Raw genomic sequence first — 23,869 nt, 5'->3', positions numbered from 1 at the left:
TCCTGCTGATGTCACTCTTTACCAAACTGTTGTTGGCTGCCTCATTTATGTATGCAACACGAGGCCGGATATTCAGTTTGCAGTCTCACAGGTCAGCAGATTTATGCATAGCCCAGGGTCTAAGCATTGGCAGACTGTCAAGAGGATTTTCCGCTACCTTTATTGGCACTTTACATCTTGGATTGTTTTATCCCAAAGGGGGATCATTGCCGCCAGACTTACATGCTTTTTCGGACTTAGATTGGGCTGGTTGTTTTGACACGCGAGTGTCCACAAGTGGTTTTTGTTTCATGCTTGGCAGTTCATGTATATCATGGTTCAACAAAAATCAACCTACTGTGGCCACTTCGAGTTGTGAGGATGAGTATAGGGCAGTCTTCACAGCTACGATTGAGTGTGTATGGCTCAGACGCCTTATGGATGATTTGGGTGTTGGACAGGACACTGCCAACACTATCTACACTGACAGTCAGAGTGCATTGGCAGTTGCGAGGAACCCAGTTTTTCATGCTCGCACAAAGCACATTGAGGTGCATTACCACTATGTCAGGGAGAGGCTCTCAACAGGAGAGATCAGCTTGGCTTATGTGCCAACTTAGGACAACCTTGCAGATCTTTTCACAAAGGCATTGTCTCGTGAGAAGCTTGAAGCTTTCCGCAAAGCTTTGGGCTTACTCCCCTTTGTGGACTGATCCCGTCCTCAGGGCATGGCACTTCCCTCTACTCATGTGCCAACTCTTGTTCACCGCATCACTCCAGGGGGGATTTGTTACCATATACATGTGGTAGTGATGTGTGTGAACACACTAGGACCGCCGGGGCATTTTTTCCCTCTTTAGGAGGTTTTTCCCCCCGTGCATTGTATATACGCCCATCACTCTAGGGCTATCTATCTTTCCATTGCACACTAAGTAACACACTCTCTATTGCGTGCCTTGAGCTTCCTTCGTCTTCTCCAAGCTGTGTGTGTTTCTCTGCAACCCTAATTCCAACACTAACTTCTTTTTGGTATTGGGAATCTTTCTCTTCTTCTGATGGGGAGATATGATTGTTTCAAGATCCAATTGTGAAAAAAAATCCAAATTGAGAGGATCTGCTGCATAGTTTGCTCCAATTGTAAATAAGATTCCAACTTGAGAAGATCTGTTGTGTAGTTTATAACACTAATTGTATCTCTAAGAGTGGTATTTTCAGGGGTACGACCCATCTAATGCAAAATCACTCCATGGGTGTTGAGGGTCATGGTTTAGCCTCTTCATAGTTATACTTTCAAGGAAAGAAATCCTCAATCTACCAAGGGTTAGTAGATTAGTTCACCTTACCAAGTTCCTTACAATCACTATTGGTGGCACGATAGACTATGCTGGTCACAATTAACTAATAGTTTAAGCAGTCCTTTGCAAAATCTAACCAAAGGGTTTGGATTGCCAAGGAAACACCCAAGGTTATGAGTTAAATATTAGTTTATTTTTATTAATCTCGCATTTAGGTTTGGCAGGTCAAAGACATACTGGGCCTTTTGAGGTTAGATTTTTGGTAATGTACCTTTTAGGTTTGAAAATTGCACTTGACTCCTAGTAATGTGTAAGCTCTTTTCCTCCTCAATTTTCTTTCATTTTTAATTTAATAAGGATAAAAAAGTAATCAAATGAGTCAGGAAAGTCAGAATAAAGTTTTGAAAGCAAACGCCGAATCGACAAAGCAAGAGCTTCAAGCATGTCAAGTTTGGAAGAATTTGGCACATGTCAAATTTTGGGCCAATTTACGAGGGACCAAATTGAAAAATTGAGGGTAGTTAGCGACCAAGTATCCGAATGATGAACCGTCTCAACCATAAGTGGTATATTATGAGAAACCAGGGCAAACAAGGTAAGTTTGCACTTATCACTTTGGATAGGTTGGGCATATGTATCACCGAGGCTCTCTATCTCCCAGTTGGCAACCACTTTGCTAAAAAAAAAAAAGCAATTGACAATGACAAAGCGTTTGTGAAGCAGGAAGGTCACAAGGTCACTTACAAAGACCTAATCTATTCAGAGAGTGAGCTGCCATTACGGCTCATTTCAAAACACCTTAAAGTACATAAGACACGAAGATACACACAACCAAATCTACATATTGTAATAGTGATGGCTATGGGACCAGCCGAGAGGAGAGTAATCAGATGTGACTTGGGGAATTACATCCTCAAAAACCTTGTTGAAGAAAATCTCAAAGGTAGCAACAGAAACAAGACGTTCATGAATGCATGCCCAACTAGAATGGCATACGAGGCATTGGACATGATGGATCAACTACTTGAGGCGGAATCTCAGCTGAATCTACTTCACAAAGCAAAACATGCGGTCAAGTTGGTGGGTATCTTGTCTACAACACCCACCAAGAGAAGGACAAGGGTACAGAGTTCTAGGGCCAAAACACCTAATAGTGAGGCCACAGACTCTGACTTCAAGCTAAGTGAATCAAAGGAAGAAAACAAGAGATCCCCTCAAAATATTAGTCTACTAAAGAGGAGGAGGATGTTACCATGCCCTTGGTCCGTAAGAAAACACAAACAACGGAGAAATCCCTAAATTGCAAGCTCAAAGACCAATGGAGGAAGTGCAATGGCTCCGGGAAGAAAGATTGGCAAAGCTAGCCATGGAGAAAAAGAAGGCAAAAGAATCCACCTCTACAAAAGAAGAAGACGACCTCGAGCTCAACAAGAAGCTCGAGAAAATCAAAGAGGAGCGGGTAGAAAAGATTAAGTGACACAGACGCCAAAAAGAACTTGAAGAAACCGAGCTAGTTGGAGCTTTCATACAAAGGATTGATGAAGTTCTAAAGCGCAAAGCCGATCAAAGAGAAGAATAATTTACAAAATTGCAAAAGATGAAGGATTTAAAATCTCCATGGATTTGCCAAAAATTGAAAGGTGTATAAGGACACAAAAAGGCAAAAGATAACGGATTTAGAATCTCCAATGGATTCTCCAAAGAATCAAAGGTCTATGCATGGGGATTCTCCTAAGGACATATTTACCACATACCAACAAGAGGAGACGAGATATGAGACTGGACAACAACAAGTCTCACCAAAACCGCCGACTCCTCCTCATGCTGACAATAATCAAGATAAAGTGAAGTAACAAGAAGAAAAGAAAGAATCTGATGAAAAGAAAGACGAAACTCAAACTGAGCAAAAGGATTCTGAAACAGCCAAGCCCGACTAAGGCAACCAAGAAGAAGATAGACTGCCTGGAGGAAGGAGAGAGACAAAATCTATAGACTGGCCTAGAATGAGAAACTCAAGATGCGGCCAGCATCTTCCATGATTTAGAGAAGAAAATTGAGGCCAACAATGAGATTTAAATGGAGCATCAAGCCCTAGAGGAGACCTTGGCAAGAGAACAAAAGAAATACTCAAAATTGTATGAATCTAATGATGTTGTCAAGCATACATTGTCAACTCTCCTGGCCATTCAAGAAGTCTCGCTCCTACCTCTACCTCTCAATCTCCTATTGCCATAGTAGAGGAAATAAAAGCATTAAAAGCGGAGCTAGACTTGGAGACGTCAAAGAAAAATGATGCTGGATGGCTACACCCACAGAAAGGGAGCAAGAGCTCAAGGCGCTCCAAGAACAATTAGTGAAAGCTAAAGTGGATCTAACTAGCTAGACAGAACAACATGTTGAGGAACCATAGAGTAAAGATTCTGGCAATCAGTGCCTTACAATCCAAAGCCATTGTACTTGCTCAAACCACACAACACGTGGTAGCATTTCAAAGTATAGATTTACCCCCCCGTGGACCTACCAAGCACATCAACAGGGGGAGGGCTAAAAGAAGAGATAGATCACACAAAATCCCCATGAGGAGTTAAAGAAATGGAAAGAGGACATTCCAGCCAACTCCAACAAAGAATACGTTTGTATGAGCTCAAGGTGCTCAAATCAGCGACACTATTGATGATAAAGCCTAGCGAAGTGGTAAAAAACTTTGGCCATGAAATGATTCCACTCCCACTCGTGAAACAAGAGGCAATCTTATGGAAGAAAAAGATTTTTACCATTGTTGAAGCCAAATGCCAAGGGTGACTACGAAGATGTGCGAGTCACTTCAGATCAAGTGCTTCTCATATTGGAAAGTCAACCATTGTGGAAAAAGACATGGTTCAAGAAGCGACCACAAGATGAAACAATGTATAGAAATGCACCACAACACCTCAAGATCAACCCTACATATTGTCCAATTCCTCAGCAACAATCCTAGGATAGCTGCTGCCAAAGAAAATCAACAACTACAAGCCGACAGAGTCCTATATAGTCCACACTATGAAGGTAGTGATTTCTTAGATGAGAGATGTGCCATACCTAACTTTCCAAATGATGACAAAGATAGCCAAGATAATAACCACCTACATACAAGCTTTTGAAGACATTGATGTAGTAGATCATCCAGGGTAGATTTTCCTTGAAGGAACTAAAGGCATAGCATGGAACTTAGAGACTGAAGTCCCCATCTGTAACATACTCATGGGGATGTATGCAAGAATAATGTTTCCCCCCGCGCTATATGAAAAAATTTGAGGAGGCTTTTTATGGTGGGATGTTTCTGTAAGCATGGCATATCACATACTAGAGTACCCTTCTCAACAATCCTTTCAAATATCTCTCAATGCAAGCAGATATAGTAGCTCGGGCTGCCAAGTTTACCCACATCATGAAGACACCAGAAAAGCAGTAGTTTGACTACTAAATACCAAAGGACAAAGCTTGCACGAGGATGTGCAATGGCTAGGAAGGGGGAATGTTGTCAGATACAGTTGATGGGCACCCTCCTAGCCAACCACATCACATCAATGCCCAAAATTTTGAACTAATTATTTTGAAAAGCTGTGTATAAAAGAGACATATGATTTTTGAGTTGCACTCTGAACACTCAGAGATATAGTTCTTTCATCGTGAGCCCAAAGAGCCTTGTAAGCATGCCACTAGCCATATGAAAATCCCTAGGTATAAAGTCAAATTCTTTAGTTTGACACACCTTTGTAACATTATCCAAGTCTTAAAGAGCTTTGTAGTACGACTGTAGGCTACTTGCTTTGGTAATCATAATTCAGTTTCAAGAATTGCATTGTGTTCTTGTCTCTTAATTTTTCATTTAAGCATAACCATTCTCAATTTTGTTGTGGTTTGTGACTACCTGTCTGTGAGATAAATTTGCAATTTCGAGTGCAAAAATGGTTGTGTTTTGACATTTTGACCTTAGGAGAGTGTTCCTAGACCATGGGCCAACCTATCTAGACTATTCTATTGCAGTTTTTAGGACCTCTATCATGATGGATTGGGATTTTGGTACGTTGTTGGATGACCTCTAGGATTTTTAGGATATCGCCCCTAGGCCTCTTATACCTCCTCCTAAAGTTTCTTTGCATTCCAAGTTCATTGGTTTGACAAAATGGCATGATGACCTAGAGTGATGAGACATGATATAGGAAAATTTCCTAGATTAGAGATGCACTTCAATAGGTGCACTTCTTGAGGTTGACACCCTCAAAGAGTCTCCATGCCCCATCCAAGTCACTTCCCAGAGTATTGACATTATGTTAGTGCCAAATAGCTATGATGTAGACATTCGATTTTGTGACGACCCGTTAGCAGGCGCGAGTGAGCGTAGACTATTAGGAAATATAGTGTAGCTAAGTAGATATTATAGTAGGTTACTTAATACAGAGAGATAATTTTCACACACACAAGAGAGAGAGAGAGAGAGAGAGAGAGAGAGAGAGAGAGAGAGAGAGAGAGAGCACGATATACGTGGTTCACCCAATGTGGGCTACGTCCATGGGAAAGTAGCCACTCAATGGCTTTAGTGCTTCTAGCTAGAAGTAGGTTACAAAGGGATTATACCCTTAATGGAGCTCTTGCCTTGCTTCACTCTCACCACCTCACATACACCTTGTTTTATCAACTTCACACTGCATTTTGTGTGTAGAAGAGACCTCCTTTTATAGGCCAAAAGGGATGCCCTTGCTCATGAGAGGCAGTCGTGTGTAGCCACCCTTGTGTAGACAAGTTTGAGTTGATTTCTCCCATGCGCCCATGTGTGGCCACCCTTGAGAAGAAAAGTTCGCCTAGAAATTTGCCACCGGCCATTGAATTCTGCCAACGGCTAGAGACTTCCACTCACCGGCCACCGGTCAACGGATCTGGAATACCGTAGTCTTGGGAGTTCCATAAGCCATGCAAGACTACAAGGCTTTGCTTGAGTTTTAGGTCATGCACTTGGTTAGAGCATATGTATATCTAAGAAAATAGTGGCTGTATCGCCTAGGCCCTAGTCTAGTTCGGAATTATTTGCATAACACATTACATTTTGAGCAGAGTGATAGGGTCATCACCCTACAAGGTGACCGTAGTGTCCGCTTTATCCCTCTCGTTTCTTCGATGGAGCTACACAAAGCACTCTGCAAAGGCCAGATAGCAGAGGTATTTGCTTGTTACCCCCTCTTGTAAATTCTATTGCTGTGAATGAAATAATAATAACATAGGGAGAGTTAGTCTGAAGAGACTATGTGAGCCTTCCGAATATAGTTTGGACCCGGAGAGATTTGGCATAGACCCTTCATCACCTTTTATAGTTATGGCTTCAAATGGGGGTGATAAACTTTATCGGGGAAAGAAGTGTGCTAACTACTCCATTGACGACGGGTGCTTACTCTACAAGTGTAGATTGTGCTTACTAACTTTTGGTGACTTTCAGGCCCGCATTCTTAAAGAAAGTTATGATAGTCTCATCCCGGGATTCAGAAGACCTATACACTAGTTCAAAGACAATGTCATTGGCCTAGTTTATTTATGTATGTTTAGACTTACGTGTTGCAATGCAATAAGTGTTAGGTAAATAATTACCGGTTTATCCAAGGCTAGTCGAGGTAATGACTTAGTGTTGGTGGTAGTGGACAAGTTAACCAAAATGGTAGTGTATTTCCATGAAGAAAACATATAAAATGCCACTAAAGAAAGTAGTTCATGGGTTGGAGAGCGTAGTTTCTCTTGAGATCTTTGTCGACTTGATAGAGCCACCAAAAATATTGCATGAAGCGAAAAGGATTCTAGGGTATTAGGATAGACAAACCCATCATGTACCAGGAGGTACTAGGTAAGTGGACAAACATAAACGAGGAAGGAGAAACTTGGGAATGCAGTAGTGCGATTTCCAAGAGATTTTTCTAGGTTTTCTTTTAGAATGAAATTTGTTTATTGGGGGGGAGGTAACTTCACATAGCATGTAGTGGCTATGACTCGGTCGGTTGCCCTCTAGTCGTAGAGCCATGAGGACGGGGTTCAAGGGGAGATCACCCAAGTGCTTGGGCAACTTAAACAATGTGGATGGTAGTCACACTTTTATTTAAGGTCTGGGAATGAGGGGCAAGCCTCATCATCTCGATGGCTGGGTAGAGAGGTTATGACCTATCCCTCTCATGCGGTATGTCTATAGTGGCACTATAGCATTCTAATAGTTTTAGACTACCCTAGCAAATTGAATAGCATCCGCACATACGACATGCCTCAAGTAGGGTGAACACTAGGAGCTAAAGTCTAGTCATCCAATTTTAGCTGACTAGGCTTCTTAGCTCCATGGACTTGTGTGAGGAAGACCCATGTAATGCACATTAAAAAGTGAGTGTAGAAATTGTCTCTTGCTATTTTTGTGAGTTCTTGGGCTATGAAATTGTACTCTGTTCCTAGCCTCATGCCTCTTTATAGGCAACCCCCAAACTTGGTTTCATACTAACTGACCCTTGTTGGCTTTACATTACTCCCGCCTTGGAGAAGTGTTTTTATTCTCAAAACAAAAGTGGGAAATTTCTTCTTACAAAATTGAATGTTTTTCCAAGTGGAACCTTCTTCAGGTCGGTCTTTCCACTTGACTAATTCTTGATGATGCATATGATGATGAGTACGTAAATCATGATAGTCTACAATGCACTCGGGTTTATACGGCTAGATTGGATGATCAATGCAATCAACCAAAATTTGTAGATCAATCACATTGTTGTCCCTATGCAAGCGTTTACATAAACGAATTAAATGAAACATTGGATGGATACAAGTGCACATGTAAAGAGAGCTTGCGAGTCATATCTCCAACCCACTTGAGTATCTTAAAAGACCCACAATATCTTGGAGATAGTTTAGGTGTTGGCCCAGTTTTTAAACTTCGTGAATGTTTTAACACACGTAAAAATACCCCTTTCCTTTCCATGAAGGTTATGCTAGGAATAAATTAGTAGATAATTAGAAATTAGAGTGGTTTTTAATGGAGAAAGATAATGTTTACACAAGAGAGACAAGAGAGAAAATAGAGAGAGAGAGAGAGAGAGAGAGAGAGAGAGAGAGAGAGAGAGAGAGAGAGAGAGAGCACACAACATACGTGGTTCACCCAAGTGTGGGCTACGTCCACGAAAAAGTAGCCACTCAATGGATTTGCACTTCAATCTTGAAGTAGGTTACAAAGGGATTAGCAAACCCTTAATGGACCTCTCATGCCTTGCTTCACTTCTTACACCACTTCCCACACACTTCACCTCACAGCCTCTACCACCTTCAATCCACAAATTTGTGTGTAGAAGAGGCCTCCTTTTATAGGCCAAAAGGAGCCTCTATGGGATGACCTCTCTCATGAGAGATAGTCGTGTGTACCCGCCCTTGTGTAGACAAGTTCAAGTAGAACCATGCGCCCATGTGTAGCCATCATTGGGTAGACAAGTTTGTCTAAAAATCGGCCATCGGCCATTGAAAGTCAACCACCTTCGGCCACCGGCCATAGACTTCGGACTACCGAAAAAATCGGCCCATTGCACACTTGACACCAGTTAATCGATCATTTTTCAATCGCTCTCTAGCCACCGTTCAGCCATGATATTTCAACAAAATGGAATATTTGGATGAGTAATTTCTCACACACGATGGCTTCTCCTCATAAGGGGAGCCTTACATAAATAACAATTAGAAAGTTTGAATCGGGATCCATACTTAACAATGTTCCACTTGGACACTAATCACGATACCAAATCTACGACTACTTTCCATTTTGGCTTCTTATCCTTGAATGCCAATTGAAGGTGAGCACAAGATCAACTTCTCCTTGTTAACCACCTTTGTTAACATGTTTGTGAGATTCTTGCTTGTGTGCACCTTTCCAAGATTTAGTTTTCCCTCTTCCAATAGAGTGCGTATGAAGTGATATCTCAACTCTATATATTTTTTCCTTGAGTGGCAGGCTGAATTCTTTGCAAGAGTGGCACTTTTATTGTCACTATACAAGACACAATTGTCTTTCTTGTATCCAAGCTTCTCCAAGAATCTATGAAGCCACAAAATTTCTTTGCTAGCCTCCGTAAGAGCTACATATTTTGCTTTTGTGGGAGAAAGTGAGACCACTTTATGCAACTTTAAAGCCAAATTTACTATTGTGCCTCCAATAGTGAAGATGTAGCCAATAGTGCTCCTTGGAATATCTTTGTGTCCTGCCTAATCTCCATCAACATACCCTTGTAAGAGAACATTAGTGCCTCCAAAACATAAAGCATTTGTTATTGTCCCCTTTAGATACCTAAGTATCGCGTGAAGTGCAAAGTGCAAGAGCTCCCTCTTCTTCTCCAAGCAAGTAGAGAGGTTGAGAGCCTACACCAACACTCTTGGCTATGTAATGCAAATCCAACCGAGATCCATGCTTCAATGCTTAAGCTTTCCATATTTGCCATCTTCATTACTATGCTATTATGTATGCTAGCAAGAAGAGTGATGATAAGTGAGGAGTTAATTCATTCTCCTATGAAATGTTTCTTCTTCCTCTTCACCACCCTCATTCATTGCTATCTCTCTTCACCTTCGAAGGTGTTTGAGGTCTTGGGATTGAGGCTTGGGATAGTTAATGCTTTTCACAAAGTTTATGTTATGCTCGTTATGCATGAAGCTTTACATCTTCATTGCATCACCTAGGTCACAAGGAACACAAAGATTGTATTGTAACAAGTCTCTCTTGATGGGAGAAATCATAATACAAATGCCTATTGGAGGGGGGACTTGCTCCACATAAATCCGGTCCTCAATTGTTGTCATGTTCTCTAAATTCTCTCTTGCAAAAGTATTGGTCATGCCAAGTTTGTTTATGTTGCTATCTTCAATTATGATCACCCGCTATGCTCACAAAGTAATTTCTCAAAAGTACTCTCTCTAATTTCCGCTACTCTCAAGCCTATTACATGAGGCGCTTAAGGGCCCAGCTTGTGGTGAGAACTCGGCCCAAGGCTGAGGGGCTTGAGGTGTCACAAAAGTCAATGCATATCCCTACAAGGAGGGGGCAAGCTATGCAAGTAGGGGGGGTGGTTTCTTGACCACTCTCTCTCCCACAGGGCACCCCTTGCGCAAGAGGCAAGTAGGACACATGTTAAGCCCCTAGCTAGGTTACCCTCAAGGAGTGTCCAAAGCCTATTGGTTGGCCTCCCAAGAGGTCCAATGATAATTCAATAGATTTAATTAATTCTTTTTTGCATTTATAAAGTCCTCTCTCTCAAGGGGAAAGGGGGACACTTGTCCGAAGGCTAGCATGCTTGCTTGTTATTCATCCTATATGTGATTGACCAGGCTTGCAAAGGCCCAATGAGATTCAAGCTTGTGCTAGAATATGGGGTCGACCAATGCAAGTAGGGGGCATGCTTGAGGGGTATACTCTCACACTCAAATACACTCACACACACTCTCATTGTGTGAAGTGCAAAGTGCAGAGCTCCATCTCCTTCTCCAAGCTAGTAGAGAATTTGAGAGCCTACTCCAACACTCTTGGCTATGGAATGCAAATCCAACCAAGAGCCATGCTTCAATGCTTAAGCTTTCCTTCTTCTCCATCTTTATTACTATGCTATTATGTATGCTAGCAAGAAGAGTGATGACAAGTGAGGAACTAATACTTTTTCCTATGAAATGTTTCTTCTTCCTCTTCCCTACCCTCATTCCCTGCTAGCTCTCTCCAGCTTCGAAGGTGTTTGAGGCCTTGGGACTGAGGCTTAGGATAGTTAATGCTTTCTTTCTACAAAGTTTATGTTATGCTCGTGATGCATGAATATTTCCATCTTCATTACATCACCTAGGTCACAAGGAACATGAAGATTGTATTGTAATAGTTAGCTATGTGGATAAACATGAAACAACAAAGGGCCCACTCTATCCTAAAGTAATGCATGCGGCTCCACGTAAAGCAAGATACTAGTGTCTTGTCACCTCTATTGTGGAGGCAAAATCTGTTGGAAGGGAGATGGGGAGAACGGTTTCTTCCAACTCCCAATCTTGCTTGCACACATGCTTGTTAACCTTTCACCATCTCTTCCAATTTTCTAAGTATACACACACACACACACCTAGACTATGATAACGCGCACACACACATGAGAATAAATTGACAAGGAAAGAGTGTAAGAGAGTGTAAGAGGGATTGTAAGAGATGTAGACATAATCATGGAGTACATAGAGTAACACAACATAGCATAAGAGAGAGAAAGGGGAAAATTCAGAGCATCTACACAAGAAAGGACCAAAGATTGCAGCCCCAAACTCCACGGCACCTCTTGTGGAGTTTGATATTTGATATTTGATATTAATGTTGGTGCCAAAAATTGGAGGCTCCTATTTTACACTTTAATACCACTTTAGTTATGAATGGAACACATTACTTATTGCATGATGAGAAGCTAAACATGGAAGAGGGTCGAAGATGGTCTCCACTTTATTAGTGGAAAAAATGGTTCTCCCCCGCGGTGTTACACGAATTATGAACCAAGTTTTAGTTGGTGGATTGTTAGGATATAGATGACCTATAGAAGAGAAGATCAAAGTGAGTAACATTGGTATAATTAATGCTACATGCAAATAAGAATAAAAAGGTTAGTCACTCACCTGCTCACAATTGCGTGAAAAAACTTAATTTCATACCTGTCTCTGTGATGTACACTAGAATCCACCATGTAGAGGCCATTCTCATGCTGTCTAAACACATTTGAAAACGACTTTCACTGGAAGATGAAGGGATGAAAGGTTCTAAAATTAACCTTTGGTATCCTTTCAATAGTTCCACATTATATAGATTTATCACCATCTGAGTCAAAGTTGCCCATTATTCCACAGTCCATTGTGGTTCTATGCTCTCGTCAATGTGGTTCGTACAAAAGTGTTGGGGATCCCATCGTTGCAATAGCTCCAATGACCAACAAAATTATCAATCCGGAGGGATGAGCTACCTGGCTAGGGCATGGAAACACTCACACGATTAGTGAGCTAATTATGGAAACATGAATGGTTAAATCTCCGAGGTGAGATTCTCGGCCTATGGAGGAGCTAAGCACAATGAAGGGAAATCTCCACATCCACTTGTCTTCACCTCTAATAAACCTAGTCACACACACTACTATTGCAAGACACACACACATTACTTATTGCATGATGAGAAGCTAAACATGGAAGAGGGTCGAAGATGGTCTCCACTTTATTAGTGGAAAAAATGGTTCTCCCCCGCGGTGTTACACGAATTATGAACCAAGTTTTAGTTGGTGGATTGTTAGGATATAGATGACCTATAGAAGAGAAGATCAAAGTGAGTAACATTGGTATAATTAATGCTACATGCAAATAAGAATAAAAAGGTTAGTCACTCACCTGCTCACAATTGCGTGAAAAAACTTAATTTCATACCTCTCTCTGTGATGTACACTAGAATCCACCATGTAGAGGCCATTCTCATGCTGTCTAGACACATTTGAAAACGACTTTCACTGGAAGATGAAGGTATGAAAGGTTCTAAAATTAACCTTTGGTATCCTTTCAATAGTTCCACATTATATAGATTTATCACCATCTGAGTCAAAGTTGCCCATTATTCCACAGTCCATTGTGGTTCTATGCTCTCGTCAATGTGGTTCGTACAAAAGTGTTGGGGATCCCATCGTTGCAATAGCTCCAATGACCAACAAAATTATCAATCCGGAGGGATGAGCTACCTGGCTAGGGCATGGAAACACTCACACGATTAGTGAGCTAATTATGGAAACATGAATGGTTAAATCTCCGAGGTGAGATTCTCGGCCTATGGAGGAGCTAAGCACAATGAAGGGAAATCTCCACATCCACTTGTCTTCACCTCTAATAAACCTAGTCACACACACTACTATTGCAAGACACACACACATTACTTATTGCATGATGAGAAGCTAAACATGGAAGAGGGTCGAGATGGTCTCCACTTTATTAGTGGAAAAAATGGTTCTCCCCCGCGGTGTTACACGAATTATGAACCAAGTTTTAGTTGGTGGATTGTTAGGATATAGATGACCTATAGAAGAGAAGATCAAAGTGAGTAACATTGGTATAATTAATGCTACATGCAAATAAGAATAAAAAGGTTAGTCACTCACCTGCTCACAATTGCGTGAAAAAACTTAATTTCATACCTCTCTCTGTGATGTACACTAGAATCCACCATGTAGAGGCCATTCTCATGCTGTCTAGACACATTTGAAAACGACTTTCACTGGAAGATGAAGGTATGAAAGGTTCTAAAATTAACCTTTGGTATCCTTTCAATAGTTCCACATTATATAGATTTATCACCATCTGAGTCAAAGTTGCCCATTATTCCACACTCCATTGTGGTTCTATGCTCTCGTCAATGTGGTTCGTACAAAAGTGTTGGGGATCCCATCGTTGCAATAGCTCCAATGACCAACAAAATTATCAATCCGGAGGGATGAGCTACCTGGCTAGGGCATGGAAACACTCACACGATTAGTGAGCTAATTATGGAAACATGAATGGTTAAATCTCCGAGGTGAGATTCTCGGCCTATGGAGGAGCTAAGCACAATGAAGGGAAATCTCCACATCCACTTATCTTCACCTCTAATAAACCTAGTCACACACACTACTATTGCAAGACACACACACATTACTTATTGCATGATGAGAAGCTAAACATGGAAGAGGGTCGAGATGGTCTCCACTTTATTAGTGGAAAAAATGGTTCTCCCCCGCGGTGTTACACGAATTATGAACCAAGTTTTAGTTGGTGGATTGTTAGGATATAGATGACCTATAGAAGAGAAGATCAAAGTGAGTAACATTGGTATAATTAATGCTACATGCATATAAGAATAAAAAGGTTAGTCACTCACCTGCTCACAATTGCGTGAAAAAACTTAATTTCATACCTCTCTCTGTGATGTACACTAGAATCCACCATGTAGAGGCCATTCTCATGCTGTCTAGACACATTTGAAAACGACTTTCACTAGAAGATGAAGGTATGAAAGGTTCTAAAATTAACCTTTGGTATCCTTTCAATAGTTCCACATTATATAGATTTATCACCATCTGAGTCAAAGTTGCCCATTATTCCACAGTCCATTGTGGTTCTATGCTCTCGTCAATGTGGTTCGTACAAAAGTGTTGGGGATCCCATCGTTGCAATAGCTCCAATGACCAACAAAATTATCAATCCGGAGGGATGAGCTACCTGGCTAGGGCATGGAAACACTCACACGATTAGTGAGCTAATTATGGCAACATGAATGGTTAAATCTCTGAGGTGAGATTCTCGGCCTATGGAGGAGCTAAGCACAATGAAGGGAAATCTCCACATCCACTTGTCTTCACCTCTAATAAACCTAGTCACACACACTACTATTGCAAGACACACACACATTACTTATTGCATGATGAGAAGCTAAACATGGAAGAGGGTCGAGATGGTCTCCACTTTATTAGTGGAAAAAATGGTTCTCCCCCGCGGTGTTACACGAATTATGAACCAAGTTTTAGTTGGTGGATTGTTAGGATATAGATGACCTATAGAAGAGAAGATCAAAGTGAGTAACATTGGTATAATTAATGCTACATGCAAATAAGAATAAAAAGGTTAGTCACTCACCTGCTCACAATTGCGTGAAAAAACTTAATTTCATACCTCTCTCTGTGATGTACACTAGAATCCACCATGTAGAGGCCATTCTCATGCTGTCTAGACACATTTGAAAATGACTTTCACTGGAAGATGAAGGTATGAAAGGTTCTAAAATTAACCTTTGGTATCCTTTCAATAGTTCCACATTATATAGATTTATCACCATCTGAGTCAAAGTTGCCCATTATTCCACAGTCCATTGTGGTTCTATGCTCTCGTCAATGTGGTTCGTACAAAAGTGTTGGGGATCCCATCGTTGCAATAGCTCCAATGACCAACAAAATTATCAATCCGGAGGGATGAGCTACCTGGCTAGGGCATGGAAACACTCACACGATTAGTGAGCTAATTATGGCAACATGAATGGTTAAATCTACGAGGTGAGATTCTCGGCCTATGGAGGAGCTAAGCACAATGAAGGGAAATCTCCACATCCACTTGTCTTCACCTCTAATAAACCTATTCACACACACTACTATTGCAAGACACACACACATTACTTATTGCATGATGAGAAGCTAAACATGGAAGAGGGTCGAGATGGTCTCCACTTTATTAGTGGAAAAAATGGTTCTCCCCCGCGGTGTTACACGAATTATGAACCGAGTTTTAGTTGGTGGATTGTTAGGATATAGATGACCTATAGAAGAGAAGATCAAAGTGAGTAACATTGGTATAATTAATGCTACATGCAAATAAGAATAAAAAGGTTAGTCACTCACCTGCTCACAATTGCGTGAAAAAACTTAATTTCATACCTCTCTCTGTGATGTACACTAGAATCCACCATGTAGAGGCCATTCTCATGCTGTCTAGACACATTTGAAAACGACTTTCACTGGAAGATGAAGGTATGAAAGGTTCTAAAATTAACCTTTGGTATCCTTTCAATAGTTCCACATTATATAGATTTATCACCATCTGAGTCAAAGTTGCCCATTATTCCACAGTCCATTGTGGTTCTATGCTCTTGTCAATGTGGTTCGTACAAAAGTGTTGGGGATCCCATCGTTGCAATAGCTCCAATGACCAACAAAATTATCAATCCGGAGGGATGAGCTACCTGGCTAGGGCATGGAAACACTCACACGATTAGTGAGCTAATTATGGCAACATGAATGGTTAAATCTACGAGGTGAGATTCTCGGCCTATGGAGGAGCTAAGCACAATGAAGGGAAATATCCACATCCACTTGTCTTCACCTCTAATAAACCTAGTCACACACACTACTATTGCAAGACACACACAACACTAATCCTATCATGCAACACACTAATCGCAAGCACACACACATAGATCTATCGAGCACCACACTCCAATCAAACCTGCATGCACACACAAGCAAAAGAGGGCAATCACACAAGATAAGAGAGGGACTAACCACTAATTAGTTGAGATCTAGCTAATCTAAGAATCATAGACAATCAAGAAGCATGAGAGAGGTATAGTGAAAGCGAATGAATTATTGATTAGTGTTAATCAAGTCTCATGAGCAAGGGGAAGCTCAAGGACTCCATAGCCACACACCTCAAGAGCTCTCACCAAAAAGTGCTCTCAACAAATGAGCTTGAGAACCTTAATTTCTTTTACACACTGCCTTATATAGCTAGGATAAAAATATGCAATGCCCGGGCGCCCAAGGCCTTTACGGCTCCACCACTTACTGAATCTGCTACCTAGGCACACTAACTGACCTGTTCTTTATAGCTTGGAACTCCCATTGAGCCCATAACACATTAAAATATTACAATGGCTTGAAATAAATCGAGAATTTACAATATGTGACCATTTTGGAAAAATGTGAAAAATGTGTAACTCCAATCTTTACTGCTTCTTTGCTTTGATCTTCGATGTGCATCCATATGTCTTTGGTCTTTAGCAGCTTCTATTAATTGACGTTGACTCAGTTAACATTTTCCCTTTTCGATTTTAGTACCCGTCCTTGGGCATTGTTGAAAAGTGTCTGTGGAGACTGTGGAAGGTTTACGATTGGTTGTTGATGGCCTGATTGTCTTCATTTGTCGTCGAATTTGTTGATGAGTTTAATTTGTTGCAGCATCTTCATTGGTTCGAATATGTCTGATGTGAGAGATGATGTTGCTTTTTTCCGTTGTAATAGCATAATGAGGAGGCTTCTGTTTATTTATGAAAAGTATGTACAAGGGAAGTAGAATGATGAGGCTCTAATACCTAGATGACCAAAGGGAAAAAACCCAATGGGAAAAAAGTGCCTCTGGGATAAGCGCATCATTGGGGTACTTATTAGCATGGGAATATTTATTAATAAGGTAATCAAGGGATTATTTGCTGATAGATATGGAATTAAAAAGGCAACAATTATGAGAGGGTAGCATGATGGGACATTGGTTTGCCTGTTGTAGTTCACTCAAGGTGCATAGGTGAAAGAAAAAAAAGAGTGTCTAATGCAAATGTCCAATGGTGGGACATCCTATTTATGCATACACAAAAATGCATGGAAGACAATATGCTATGCAAGAAAGATTTTGAGGGGTAATTCAGAAAGATGGTGTAGCTATAAAAGCATATGACATGGCTTTGCAAGTTGGCACCCCTTTAAGAATGGTTTTTGTTGACGAGGATATGTGCTCTCATCTTATTGTGCACTGTGCGTGAGTGTTAAACTCTACGACACTCCACCAATTGTAAGTTAATAGACTTTGACTCTTATGCTCATCTCATCCAGCATGAGTGACATGACTTTAGATATGCTCAACTCTTCCAGCTTGAGCGTAAGCCTAATAACTATGACTCTTAGCACAGAGTTTAATATGATTTGAAGCTTTGGGACTAATGCTTTGCTCATTTTATGGCTCAGCAGCCGACTCTGACTATGCCAAAGAGTGTTTTTTGCACCCTGACGACTTGACTTTTTACATTCTTGTGCTTACCACAAACATTTCTTCAGGTAAAAGTAAGCTTGAATCCTCCAAAAAGAGGATTAGTGAAGGACCAAGTTGGCATCGAAGGTTTCTTTTGGCATACCTGATTTCTCATCTTTGAATCTGCATTCTCGTTGGTTGGGTTGTCCTTCATTGACCGTGAAGACTTTATTATCTGTTTGATTCTCCAATTAGGCCCGTTGATAGGAGTCTTTGATGTTGTTGTAGGTCTCTGTTGACTGTCGGCATTTGAGTTTTGACTAGAAGCATTGGAAGACTTAGGAATCCAAATTTGTTGATGTCCTTTGTATCTCCTTTGTTGACTTTGTTGAGCTCTTGAGATCTTCATGCAAGTTTGGTGTAGTTATAGTTGGCTTGTGGTTGATTGGTAGCCAAATCGTTTTATACCTTGTATAGAATCCTTGTCTAAGAGGAAGATTCTTTGAGATTTGTCTTTGTTCAGCATCCTCTTGTGAGTTGTGGTAGACTTTTGCATCTTTCGATGTTGTTCTGTTGTATACCTGCTTCTTAGGTATCCTAGGATATTGTCGAGGCTGATACCTTGTGGGCCCTCTTTCTTGGGAAGGACTTGATTTCACTTCATATACCCTAACCTATGGTTTTGGTACCCATATATGTTTGTTACGTCTATAGTGCTCTTGTTCCTCTAAGCTCCATTGTGATGCTATCCATCCCATGTGTTTGTCTTTTTGTGTTGATTTCTTGTCTTTAATCCAAAATGGATCATTGAATTTGACTAAACTACTCGGAACAAACACTTGCTTGACTTTCCTTTGCTTTCTTGAGTACTTTGGTTGAAACATCTTTGCTTTTCTGGGTGTCTCCTTAGAGGTTTCAGTTGGATCAGCAATTGACTTGAAGTTTTGAAAGCTTGACTTGCTAGAAGTATCTGATCCCCAAGGGTTCTTTGATGTAGAGGCATACGATGTCACACCTTCTTTGCTAATCGGTGGAGGGTCCACTTTAGCTTTACCTTTGTCTACAAGATTTGTCTTTGATTCCTTTATTGGATGGTATCTTATTAAGCTCAAAAATTATCCTTTTGAAGATGCTAGATGGATGCAGGGAATGCTTTTTAAGGATATATGAACCTTGTCAATGCTTACAATGCTACATTAGAGTAAGAAAATGTACAAATTTCTTTTAAATGGCCCATGTTTTTGTCTTATAAGACTAATTCTCTTTTTAATTGTGCACAAATTTAAATAGTATGCATGCTTAGAATTATGTTTGTGATGATGACGTCTCTCAAACACCAAGTAGAATTTGTCACTCTACTTTGGGAGAATGAAATGGACTAAGGAGCAGACATGCTTGCGGTAGCTATGTCTCCCAAGCACCAAATGGATTAGCCATCCATCTTGGAAAGACGTTGTAGGGTAAAAAGGGATCCTTTACCCGCTAGGCAAGATTGACTAATGACTAAGGCTTTATCTCTTCTACCTCATAGTCGAGGACGACAATGATTTCAAGAGAGAGGTAATGCCAAAAAATCTAATATCTAATCAACCCAAATGATTTTCTCATGTTAAACTGATCATTTAATGTGGGAAATAGTGGGACCAAGGGTTAAGATATAGACATGTGCTTATAGATCTATCTCAACACGGGGCCAATGGTAAAGGGGCCCAAATGAGAGATGGTCTATCAAAGAGCAAGGTTAAATAATGGAGCATAAAGACCTTAGGGTTAGATTCATTGAAGACCTCCAATAGTTAGTGTAAAAGTCCTTTGACCTTAGGTAAGCTAGGGCTGAGCTTGAGGTGGGAACCCATCCCAAGCTTAAGGTGCTTGAGGTGCTTGTCGTGCTTGATGACTAAGGTGCTTGAGGTGCTTGATGACTGAGATGCTTGCTTGTCAAGCTTGAGATGGTAGGGTTGTACTTGAGGTGGAAACCCTGCCCAAGCTTGAGGGGCAGGGCCAAGCTTGTGGTGGGAACCGGGCCCAAGGTTGAGTGTCTTGAGGTGTGAAAAATTCAATACCAATCCCTACAAGAAGGGGGAGAGCCCTACAAAAGGGAGGATGAGAGAGAACACACATACACACTCACACTCACACAAGGCATGCTTGGTACAAAGAAAGCAAAAGGGACACTTGTCAAGTTCCTCCTCCTGTTGCCCTTATGGTGTTCCTGAAGCCTATTGGTCGGCCACCCAAGGGGTCCAATGATAATTTAGAATATTAAATTAATAGTTTTTACATTTATCAAGTCCTCTCTCTCAAAGGGGAATGAGGGACACTTTTCCCAAGGCTACGCTTGTTATTTGATTTACCTCCTGCTTGTGATTGGCTAGACCTAGAGGGGTCCAATGAGCTTCAAGCATGAGCTACAAGGGGGGGTTGACCAAGGAAGCTAGGGGCATGCTTGGTGGGTATACTCGCTCTGTGTGTGTGTGTGTGTGTGTGTGTGTGTGTGTGTGCGCTTCAGCGAAGCCCTAAGACCCGCACAACCTGTGTCCCTCCCAGGATCAAGGGCGGCCTGTGGAGGGGCGTTAAGCCTCCAAGCTCGCCTGCAACAGAATCAAAGCCTTCTCAGAGTCTCAGAACTGTAGCCCCCTTGCTCTTTTGACCTAGAGCAGCTACGACCTGCTCGGAGCTCAGAGTTTTGATTTGCTCTCCCGCTCTCCCAACTTATAGATCCCCGACCTGGAGCTCTCCTGCCCTCCCAACCTGCTTCGACCTGCGGGTCCCTCTCTCTCTCTCTCTCTCTCTCTCTCTCTCTCTCTCTCTCTCTCTCTCTCTCTCTCTCTCTCTCTCTCTCTCTCTCTCTCTCTCCTGCCCTCCCAACCTACTTTGACCTGCGAGCCTAAACTAAGCAGGGACTGCCACAAAACTTTAGTTTGGTGGGTGCACTCAATAACAAGAAGATTAGCATCGGAAGAATGACGACCAAAACCAACACTCCGAAGAGCTTTGTGAAAACACGACCAAGCTTTGCTGCTGTCCTAGCAGCGCCAAGGAAATTTGACCGAATCGAACGCCTTCAAGCAGATCTCGATCGCGTCATGGAAGAAAATCGCGACCTCAAAGCTCGCCTTTGCAAGCTTGAGGCGCGATTTGATTCCATGGTCGATCTCGCCACCAATAAAGTGAAAGAAGTCGAAGCCAAGGCCATCGAAACCCACTCGGCAACCCTTGCGAAGGTGAATACATGTGTGACAGTAGAGCTTCGAGAACAACGACTCCAAGCAGAAAATACCCTCAAGATCCGCATCGGTGGGCTACCTCAAGCATGGGAAACAACCGAGCTCGACTTCTCGGAACGCATCAACTTCCTCAACGAAACTCTCAAGCCGATCAAGGTCGACCACAATGCAATAAGTCGTATCACTTGGAGAGGCCCTGACCTACCTATACCAAGTGGACATGCCATCCTTGAATTCGAAAGTAGGGAATGTCAGCTCAAGCTTCTCCAACAATCACGTCTTCTCAAGGACACCAAGTTTTGGATCGCAGAAGAACTCACCCCGCTACAACTCAAACGCAAAAGTGAAGAGCTCAAGAAGGTACATGAAGCCCGCAAACAAGGCAAATGGGCAGTCTACCGAGGTGGTAAAGCCATCATCCAGGAGTTTCGAAAACCCAAATCAGCTCTCCCCACAGCTGATCCCTCTTAGGTTTTTGTCCTTTTCATTTTTCATCTTTCCAATGGACCCTCAGTCCTTAACTGATATGTATTCAGTGCGATCTGCTACAAACGTCACCGTTGTAATGTTTGTTTTTGGTCCCATGGGTCATATCTGACCTCCGTGGACGATAACTGAATCTATCTATCTTGAATCTCTCTGTCACTCACACACACACACACACACACACTCATTGTGTGAAGTGCAAAGTGCAAGAGCTCCCTCTCCTTCTCCAAGCAGTATAGAGGTTGAGAGCCTACACCAACACTCCTAGCTATGGAATGCAAATCCAACCAAGAGCCATGCTTCAATGCTTAAGTTTGCCATCTTTTCCATCTTCATTACTATGCTATCATGTATGCTAGCAAGAAGAGTGATGATAAGTGAGGAGCTAATTCTTTCTCCTATGAAATGTTTCTTCTTCCTCTTCCCCACCCTCATTCCTTGCTAGCTCACTACACCTTTGAAGGTGTTTGAGGTCTTGGGACTGAGGCTTGGGATAGTTAATGCTTTTCACAAAGTTTATGTTATGCTCATTATGCATGAAGCTTTCCATCTTCATTGCATCACCTCGGTCACAAGGAACACAAAAATTTTATTGTAACAAGTCTCTCTTGACGGGAGAAATCATAATACAAATGCCTATTGGAGGGGGGACTAGCTCCACATAAATCCTATCCTCAATTGTTGTCATGTTCTCTAAATTCTCTCTCTTGCAAAAGTATTATTCATGCCAAGTTAACTAAATGCTATGTTTATGTTGCTATCTTCAATTATGATCACCCGCTATGCTCACAAAGTAATTTCTCAAAAGTACTCTCTCTAATTTCCGCTACTCTCAAGTTAATAGGCCAATTCCATTACATGAGGGGCTCAAAGGCCAAGCTCGTGGTGAGAACTCGGCCCAAGGTTGAGGGGCTTGAGGTGTCACAAAAGTCAACTCATATCCCTACAAGGAGGGGGCGAGGCATGGGAGTAGAGGGGGTGGTTGCTTGACCACTCTCTCTCTCCCAAAGGGCAGCCCTTGCAAGTAGGACACATGTCAAGCCCCTAGCAAGGTTACCCTCTACAAGTGTCCAAAGCCTATTGGTTGGCCTCCCAAGGGGTCCAATGATAATTAAGTAGATTTAATTAATTCTTTTTTGCATTTATCAAGTCCTCTCTCTCAAGGGGAAAGGAGGACACTTGTCCCAAGGCTAGCATGCTTGCTTGTTATGCATCCTACATGTGATTAACCAGGCTTGTAGAGGTCCAACGAGTTTCAAGCTTGTGCTAGAATATGGTGTCGACCAATGCAATTAGGGGGCATGCTTGAGTGGTATACTCACACACACACACACACACACACACACATTCTCATTGTGTGAAGTGCAAGAGCTCCATCTCCTTCTCCAAGCTAGTAGAGAAGTTGAGAGACTACTCCAACACTCTTGGCTATGGAATGGAAATCCAACCAAGAGCCATGCTTTAATGCTTAAGCTTTCCATCTTTATTACTATGCTATTATGTATGCTAGCAAGAAGAGTGATGATAAGTGAGGAACTAATTCTTTTTCCTATGAAATGTTTCTTCTTCCTCTTTCCTACCCTCATTCCCTGCTAGCTCTCTCCAGCTTCGAAGGTGTTTGAGGCGTTGGGACTGAGGCTTGGGATAGTTAATGCTTTCTACAAAATTTATGTTATGCTCGTGATGCATGATGATTTCCATCTTCATTGCATCACCTATGTCACAAGGAACACAAAGATTGTATTGTACCAAGTCTCTCTTAATGGGAGAACCTTTAATACAAATCCCTATTGGAGGGGGGACCTGCTCCACATAAATCCGGTCCTCAACAGTTGTCATGTTCTCTAAACTCATTCTCTTGTAAAAGCATTGTTCATGCCAAGTTAACTAAATTCTTTATTTATGTTGCTACCATGAATTAAGTTCACCCTCTATGCTCGCAAAGTCACATGTGGTCAGATGATGAGGATGCAGGGATGACTTCACACTTACCAAAGTGGGAGGGGAAAATTAATTAACATGGATGTGGATGTACGTCGAGTCGGCGACAACTTTGCATCCTCAATGAAAATGTTATGACCAAGTGGGTGTACTTGTGGGCAATAGCCAAGGAATTGCGTATGTAGGAGAGGACGCATGGAAGCAAGCCCATGGAGGCAGGAGAGCACCCCCAATTCCTCGACACCTTGCATGCTTCCCAGATCTCATTAGTGCCGAGTGGATCCATGAAAGGATGACCGAAGCTTCGGCACATGGAGAGGACATCAATGAAAAAGTATGGGAGTATGCACGAGGTTACGTGCAAAAGGTATAGTACTCCTA

At 41.7% G+C, this 23,869-nt stretch overlaps 1 protein-coding gene across 1 annotated transcript; it reads left to right on the top strand.

Moving 5' to 3' along the window:
- The first annotated feature begins 20,920 nt into the window (after positions 1-20,920).
- LOC147446744 (uncharacterized) lies at positions 20,921-21,629 on the top strand. The gene has a single exon (XM_086526295.1). It carries the CDS (start codon positions 20,921-20,923, stop codon positions 21,530-21,532), a length of 612 nt encoding a protein of 203 aa, XP_086382421.1. The 3' UTR covers positions 21,533-21,629.
- Positions 21,630-23,869: the final 2,240 nt, after the last annotated feature.

The sequence above is a fragment of the Adiantum capillus-veneris genome, chromosome 12, assembly GCF_014529385.1.
Source record: "Adiantum capillus-veneris isolate H3 chromosome 12, ASM1452938v2, whole genome shotgun sequence".
Taxonomy (NCBI): Eukaryota; Viridiplantae; Streptophyta; class Polypodiopsida; order Polypodiales; family Pteridaceae; genus Adiantum; species Adiantum capillus-veneris.
Note: the sequence above shows the minus strand (reverse complement) of the source record. Positions and strands in the feature narration are given on the sequence as shown.

Excerpts from the sequence above, each read along its gene's own strand:
- LOC147446744 (XM_086526295.1), top strand. The coding sequence starts at position 20,921 with ATGGAAGAAAATCGCGACCTCAAAGCTCGCCTTTGCAAGCTTGAGGCG.